This window comes from Cervus canadensis, chromosome 5 (assembly GCF_019320065.1).
Source record: "Cervus canadensis isolate Bull #8, Minnesota chromosome 5, ASM1932006v1, whole genome shotgun sequence".
NCBI classification, from domain to species: domain Eukaryota; kingdom Metazoa; phylum Chordata; class Mammalia; order Artiodactyla; family Cervidae; genus Cervus; species Cervus canadensis.
The window spans coordinates 2,399,916-2,408,189 of NC_057390.1; the positions used below are offsets into that span (position 1 = coordinate 2,399,916).

The window sequence follows — 8,274 nt, forward strand, 5'->3', positions numbered from 1 at the left end:
AAAACCCCTAAAGATCCTTTCTAAAAAGCCCATTCCATTGGCATTTCTTAGCGAATCATAAGCTCATCTGGTCTTGACACTTTGTAAAGTTCTCTTTCACCCACTCATCTTACCAGCTGAACTACCTGGCAGATTTAGGATTCTTATTCCCAGCCAAGTCTTTGGGTGAGGTCTGGGCCTTTCATGACAGCTACTTTGATAAGAGAAAGGAGTTGGGGAAAGACACCTGAGTGTGGGTGTTGGCTGGGAGTGAAGCATATTAAGGATGCTGACAACAAACCTCAGGTGCTGTCCTGACTCAGGCTAGGAGCTGGGACCCTTTGCTGCAGTGCTTGCATCTGGATAAACATCTCCTCTGGCAACAGGATACAAAGAAACTATAAGTGACTAAAAAATAACTACATGCATGCTGCAGTTGGGACAAATTACAAACAGCAAGACACAAAAAGACCAACAACCCAACTGCCACTTCTGAGGTTCCCGAGCACGTGCAGTGTCCTGGGCATGATTCCTCCACACGGTGCCACCAAGGGGATGGGCAGACCCCCGGGCCACCACTCTCCCCAGAGCCCTGGACCTGCCCCTACCCTCATCCACGTAAAGAACCAGCTTGCCGCTGCCCCCGCCTCTACCCCCCACCCCATGGAAGGACCTGTTACTTTTCTCTCTCCTGCTGTAGCAGAAGTCCCAATACAGATTTGCCTAAATTTCTCATCTGGCCTCTTCTGACCTCATCAATTTCTATTGATTTAGAGTCCAAGGACCCAGGTTGGTAGCTACCATTTTGCGCAGCGTCAGCCGCAAGTGGAAATGCCAGACCCGCCCCGCCCCGCCCACCGCCAACCTTTCTTGGTTATGCCACCATCATCCTTACTGTAAATATATTCTAAACTCCCATTAAGTATATTCTCCATTGAACCCGGCTGAGTGGAGTTGACAGCTGGCCCTGCAGTGCCCCCTAGCGCCACCTTAGGGAGGCTGACCGGCCAAGACGTGAGTGACCGTCAGCTGCGAGTCCGGGGCCCCAGCCCCTCCGCAGGGCCTGAGGAGCGAAGGCGGCGGACACAAAGCTCGGGTTTCGACGGCGAGGAGGGTCACTGGGCCCCACTCCCGCGGCGAGGTCGCTGGGCGGCCAGGCACTGGCGGGGCGGGGCGGGGCGGGGCGGGGCGGAGCCTGGACGGCGGGAGCGCCTAGTCGGGCTGGCGCCCTCGGAGCCGCCCGGGGCACGGTGGGGTCTCGAGGCCTGCGGCTCGCGGGCGACCGGACACTCGGGCGAACACGATGCGCTCCCCGGGAGAGGGCAGCGGGACCACTCCCGCGGGCGGACTCGGCGAGGAACCCGGAGCCTGCGCCGCGCGGGGAAGAGGGCGGGGACCGTCAAGCCGCGCGGGCTCTTTAAGACCGTATCCGTGCTAACGCCGACTGTGAGTAACCTGGCCCCGGGTCCCGGGAGAAACCTTGAGCTGGCTTGGAAAAAACAGACGGATGAGAGTTCAGATCTCTGGGCGTGGAATTTGGGGAAGTTATGAATGGCGGCCGGGGCGGGGAGGGGTGTGGGTGGTGGTGTGCGACTTTGATCCAGACCCCAGGTACCTTGTAAATGTTAACAGGGCTCCTGGAGAGGGCGGTGAGACTAAGCAAGAACAAGTTCCAAAGGGAGGAGAGCCCCCGCCTGGCTCAGGGCCCACACGGTGTAGTCCTTCATGATCTCGGTAAGGCCTAGAGCTTGTGAACAGGTGGGCTGGATTCAAGATCCAGGAAGCTTTAGGCCCCTGCGGTGGTCGGAGCGGCAGAGGAAGCCACCACTGTGGGCTCTGGGAGGCCTGGGGCTTCTGGTTCTTCATGAAGTTTCTTGGACGGAGAGGTGGAGCCGCGCCTGCCTTTGGGCCCGGCTCAGCAGTGGGGCCTCCCGCAGCCCCCTAAGGATCTCAGAGAGCACGGGGCCGGGGTGGAAAGGTGACTGGTGGCACTGTGTCTCCTTGGCTCCCTCTGGGGGTTGGTCTACCCTGCACTGGGGAAGAGGAGGGGCTGGGTGGTCTGATGACACAAGGTGTGCCGAATGAGGATTGTGAAGTCACAGAGGAAGTGGGGTGCTCCAGCCGGGCCTGGGGCTGAGCCGGGGCAAGAGGAGGAAAGGTGTTGCCCAGGCAGACCTGTGGAAGGGAGCCTCTGGGGTCAGCGGGGCACACCTGGTGCCCACGGTGGACTCATGAGTCGGGTGAGGCCACCCTGGCCCAAGGGTCCCCGTTCCCCTCCTACTCAGGAACGCAGACAGTTCTGTGGTCCACATTCTGGAAACCTTAAACACCACCCACACCATATGGAAGGAAAGCAGTTGGGAGACTGGGTGGCACATCCGGTTGCCCCCCTTCCCCGCCCCCAGACTCCCGGGCACACCGCCCCTGCCCTGTCTAGCCCCAGCTCTGTGAGCTTTCTGTTCCTCCTGAGTAGCTGACCTCCAGGACTTGGGGTTCCGGGACTCCGGGGAGTGTGTGCCGGAGAGCAGAGGCGTCCTGAAGAGCACCACTGACTCCCACCCTCCTACTTCTCCAGATGCAGGGGCCTCCATGGCTGTGATAAGCCTTCTGTTCTTGGCAGTGATGTACGTCGTCCACCACCCCTTGCTGGTCAGTGACCGGATGGACTTGGACACGCTAGCCAGAAGCCGGCAGCTGGAAAAGCGGATGAGTGAGGAGATGCGCCAGTTGGAGCTGGAGTTTGAAGAGAGGAAGCGAGCAGCGGAGGAAAAGCAGAAGGCAGAGAACTTCTGGAGAGGGGACACCTCCGGTGACCAGCTAGTGCTGGGGAAGAAGGACAGGGGGTGGCCATTCCAGGTGGATGGCCAGGAGGGCCCCCTGGGCTGGATGCTAGGAAATCTGTGGAATGCTGGCCTCTTTTGCGTTTTTCTCATTTTTGAGCTCCTGCGACAGAACATGCAGCACGAGCCAGCTTTTGATTCCAGCAGCGACGAGGAGGAGGAGGAGGTCCGGGTGGTGCCCGTCACCTCCTACAACTGGCTCACTGACTTCCCCTCCAGGGAGGCCCTGGAGTCCTTCCACAAACACCACGTCCAGAACGTCACCAGGGACCTGCCCTGCACCTGCGAGTTCGTGGAGAGCTTCGTGGATGACCTCATCGAGGCCTGTCGAGTGCTCAGCCGCCGGGAGGCTCACCCGCAGCTGGAGGACTGCCTGGGCATCGGGGCGGCTTTCGAGAAATGGGGAACCCTCCATGAGACCCAGAAGTTTGACATCCTGGTGCCCATCGTCCCCCCACAGGGCACGATGTTTGTGCTGGAGATGAGGGACCCGGCCCTCGGCCGCCGCTGTGGCTGCGTGCTGGTGGAGTCAGAATGCGTGTGCAAGCGTGAGAAGCTGCTGGGGGATGTGCTGTGCCTGGTGCATCACCACAGGGACCACTCTGCCCTCGTGGGGAAGTCCAACAGCTCCGTCAAGGCGGCGCTCTGCACCGGCTCCCACCTGGACGTGTACAAGACTGTCCAGTGGTTCCGGAACATGGTGGGCAATGCCTGGGCCCTCGTGGCCCACAAGTATGACTTCAAGCTGAGCTTGCCGCCGTCCACCACCTGCTGCAAGCTCAGGCTGGACTACCGCTCAGGCCGCTTCCTCTCCATCCACCTGGTCCTGGGGGTGCAACGGGAAGACACCTTGGTCTACCTGGTGAGTCAGGCCCCCGGCCAGGAACAGCTCACCAGTGTGGACTGGCCCGAGTCCTTTGCGGCCTGTGAGCATCTGTTCCTAAAGCTGGTTGGGCGTTTTGCTCCCGAGAACACCTGTCACCTCAAGTGCCTCCAGATCATTTTGAGTCTCCGGGACCTTCAGAGTTTACCCCAGGGGGCGTCCCGCCCCATCCTCACCTCTTACCACTTCAAGACAGCCCTCATGCACCTGTTACTGCGGCTCCCCCTCACAGACTGGCAACACAGCATGCTCTCCCAGCGACTCCAGGACATCCTCTGGTTCCTGGGCCGAGGCCTCCAGCAGAGGTCTCTCCATCATTTCCTCATCGGTAACACCTTCCTGCCCCTGACCATCCCGATTCCCAAGACATTTCGGAATGCTGAGCCCGTCAATCTCTTCCAACACCTGGTGTTAAACCCCATGGCGCATTCACAGGCAGTGGAAGAGTTCCACAACCTTCTGACCCAGGTGAAAGCTCTGCCCTGTTCCTCGCTGGCCGGGGCACACTGACTCGTATACAGGCCATTAAAAAGGGGGAGACGGTATTTCTGATTCCTCAGGTGGCAAAGAGTTTTATTTCTCAGACACATCAGCGGTATGTGTGACCTTCACCTTGCCAGTAGGGGGTTATGATAGATTAAGACACTTAGGTATACATGAAGCAGTTATGAGGAGGGGTCCAGTCTGCAGGGGCTAATCTAGGGTGGGTCTTTGAAGTTTTCTTCTCCTGACTTAACTTTCATCATGACCCAAAGAGGGCCCAGGGAAATGGATGTTATGGGATTGTCTTGCTGCTAAAGAGTTGAGATCTGGAGGGGACGGTGCAGTTGCGGTGTGTAGCAACACTGGAAGTGAAACAACCAGAGAATACCTCCATTCCAGCTTATTCTTTTTTTGTGTGTGTGAATGACTCCACACACATCCCTTGTAAACTGGCTTCCTTCTTGAATTCAGCCCAATTCACAGCCAAGCTGGTAGCACCCCATTTTATCCCAAATACTGTTATGGCAGCTTCTCGTTATTTTAGGATCAGAGTTTTCAGACCTTCATTATTTGAGGATGTTTATTTGCCCTTTTCTTCATTTAGCCCTTCTTCATGTTATGTGAAATACAATATAGCTGTTTTATGCATCTGAAAAAAACTCCAATGCTACCTAAATAACTTATTAGCATTGATTCACAAACAAATATTAAGTCAACAATGGCCTGTCCCATAATTGAGATGATGTGTATTCTAAAGTTAATGACATTGTCAACATCTGATGGCCAACTTCGGGCCTGGAAACATCAAAAAACCCTTAAGGAGGACAGTCTCTTGGGAGGCTTGGAGATGAACAATTACTGTTTCTGAAGGGAGTCACTTATTTGTCAAATGGAAAGAAGGTTTAGCTACCACATGTAGCTGTGCTTCTTTTCAGTCTGGTAATGCCTTTGTTTTCTTTCTTCAAAGATGACAAGGTTTTATTTGAACTATGTTTGTGGGTTTGCAAAGCAGGGTCATTGCAATCCAGGCCCATTGCCAGGGCTGGACAGGAAGGGGCTGTGAAGCTGATCAGCTCTAACAAAGCCATGATTCCAGAGATGTGATTGGTATATTTCCCCTTCTTTCAAAACCCTGGGTATCCTAGGGAGGAGCATTAAGAAATGTGAGACTCTAGCTGTGGGTGTGGTTGTTTTGGAAATACCAGTGCTATTCCTAGCCAGCACTCCAGCACTGCCAGGAGGAGAACCGGGCCCACATTTACCTTGACCTTGGGTCGGGGGAGCTCTGGGGGAGTTAGATGCTGGCTGCAGAGGCTTTGGTTATAGAATCCACACCCTCCCTTCCACAAAAATAAATGACAAGTGTCCCAGATGCTGATGCCAGCCAATATTAGGGCCCCCACTGCTGCACAATAGCTGCTATGTTCTCACGTCTGCTGGTATCGGCCAGGTACTGCTTTCAGGTTCAGATGCAATGATGTTGGTTCTCTGCTGGTGGGATTCTGGTGTTTTAAAAACATCCATATGCTTTTGTTTAGAAAGTAATTTGCTGATGTTTTACTTCCAAATCAATAAAGGAGACTATTTTCTGTAACAATTGGAATCTGTGCAGTAACACACAGCAGATCAGCCTGTCTCTAAGAAGTTATGTTATCCTGAAAGCTTCATCCAGTACCTCCTGGTGTTTCTCAGTGTATGTTGAGCCAGTCTGCCCTGTGGTTTCCCATTAGTGCGGACAGTAGCCAGGAAGGAATAATTCAGAATCTTAAGTAACACCTAAGTTATACATTTTCAGGATGCCCACACCAAAATATTCAGCCACGTTGAAAGGTCTTAATGTCTACAAGCAATATATATAAACTCCATAAGGCATATGTTTGTCAGGTAGAAAGAAGGTGGATCTAGGACTGGGTGGTTTCTAGTCTAGGAGGAGACAAGGAAGAAAATGTAAAGTTATGAGTGGGCAGAAGAATACAAAGGGAATAGTCAGCAAAGCTTGGGTGGGGCAGAGAATATAAGAAAGTATAGGAAAAACAAGTAGTAATGAGAAGAACAGAGATGTTGGGCTCTGGGAATATTTCTACAATAAAAGGGGAAACTTCCAGATATTTAGGAAGCTAAGTTTTATTCTCAAACAATATCTGGCTAGTACCCAGGATACAACAGCAGTTATAGTAATGGGAATACTTAGTGTTCATTGAGCATTGCCAATGGTCCAGACACATCTGGTAATTCATTTAATCCTCATACTATAACCCCGTGAAGTGGGTGCTTTAACCCCTCATCTTACCTAGGAGTAAGCTGGGACTCAGAAGGAATATACAGGGACTTTCCTGGTGGCTCAGACAGTAAAGCGTCTGCCTACAATGTGGAAGACCCAGGTTCAATCCCTGGGTCGGGAAGATCTGGAGGAGGAAATGGCAACCCACTCCAGTATTCTTGCCTGGAAAACCCCATGGATGGAGAAGCCTGGTAGGCTACAGTCCATGGGGTCGCAAAGAGTCAGACATGACTGAGCGACTTCACTTTCACTTTCCTGGTGGTCCAGTGGTTAAGACCCCATGCTCTCAATGCAGGGGGGCCTAGGTTCGATCCCTTTTCAGGGAACTAGATCCCACATGCTGTGCCTAAGAGTTCACATGCTGCAACTAAAGATCTGCATAAATAAATAATATTTTAAAAAATAAAGATTCTACATGCCACAACTAAAGATCATGCATGCCACAACGAAGAACCCAAGTGCCACAGCCAAATACATTTTTTTTTAAAAAAAGGAGGATACAACTTTTCCCAGTAACATAGCTCGTAAGTGGCAGAGACTAGAAGGAAGTACCCATCCTACCACCTTCCAGCATAGTCTTGGGAATAAATCAAGACGTAGGGTTTACAGAGTTTTGAAAAGCAAAAAGCACTACATTAATTTTAAGATAAAAGGTAGTATATTATTGTTTGGGAATTCTGGAAGATTAGAAATTGTTGGTTCTTCAGTTTTTAGGTCAGAAATTTCATACCACATAGAAAAAGGTATTTGCACAGAGCCATTTCAGCTACGTGTTGAACCCCAATGATGTGGTGGTTTACATCAGGAACTACATTATGTACATTATGATATGAGCCAGCTGCAGGCTGGAAGATCTGGGCAAATTTAAGCTAAAAGGTTGCTTGTACAGGTAGCCAACTGACAACGCTATTATTCCTCACCTAAACTAAGGCTGTTTGGCATTCAGTTTGAGGAAGCAGAATCTGGGTGAGGAGTGAAAAATAGGAAAGGGGAAATGGCTCCAGCACGTCTCTGGCTGATGAGGGGTGGGGGAGGGGCCCCAGTACTTTCACTCTTGTAGACAGCAGAGCTGAGTTTTGCACACCACTGATGAATCCATCTCTTGGCACCCGCTGTAGTCCTAATGCCCCCAAACAAAGACGGCATTCACAACGGGAGGTGCAAGACCTGTCTGCAGCAGGCGGGCCTGGCTCAGAGATGCAGGGGGTGGAGTTGGCACTGCCTCCTTGCATGCAGAGCCCCAAGCAGTCTGCTCAGGAGGCTCCATTATAACCAGTGAACAGCTTCATGGGTCTGCTAGGAGCCTTCTGTCAGGCGTTCCAAGCCAGTTCTTCAGAGGCTTTGGGTTCAGTGCCACCTGCCAGCCTCCCAAACTCCCGGCTCTCAGATGGTGCACGCACAGAATCCAGAGGATCACAACCCATTCCCACTTCCTTTCACAAATGCACATAGAGAACAATAGCTGGAACCTGAGCATATGCTGAGTCCACGTGCTCAGAGGATCTATTATCTAATTCCTCATAAAGCCTAGTGAAAGGGGGGTATTAGCATCACCCCTTTATAAAGGGGGAAGAACATGTGGCCCAGAGGTTAAGATGCCCAACCCAGGATTTAAATTTGTCTTCCAACTTTGCTCATTCAATATGTATTTAAGCACTTGCTATGTCCAGGGCTAGCACCAAGCCCTGGGAAAACAATGGTGAGCAAAGACACGCTTTGACCTCATGGAGATGACAGTCTATAGAGGAGACAGATACAAAATAGTCACCCCAGCAAATGTAAAATTACAAAAGGTAGGGATTTCCCTG

At 52.2% G+C, this 8,274-nt stretch overlaps 1 protein-coding gene across 1 annotated transcript; it reads left to right on the plus strand.

Annotated features, from left to right (window-relative positions):
- The first annotated feature begins 1,144 nt into the window (after positions 1–1,144).
- Positions 1,145–5,788, plus strand: ITPRIPL1 (ITPRIP like 1). The gene is made up of 3 exons (XM_043467793.1): positions 1,145–1,425; positions 1,612–1,713; positions 2,555–5,788. The coding sequence occupies exon 3, from the start codon at positions 2,569–2,571 to the stop codon at positions 4,210–4,212; it is 1,644 nt and encodes a 547-aa protein (XP_043323728.1). The 5' UTR covers positions 1,145–1,425; positions 1,612–1,713; positions 2,555–2,568; the 3' UTR covers positions 4,213–5,788.
- Positions 5,789–8,274: the final 2,486 nt, after the last annotated feature.

Bases quoted from the DNA above. Each gene is read 5' to 3' on its own strand.
- ITPRIPL1 (XM_043467793.1), top strand. From the start codon at position 2,569: ATGGCTGTGATAAGCCTTCTGTTCTTGGCAGTGATGTACGTCGTCCAC.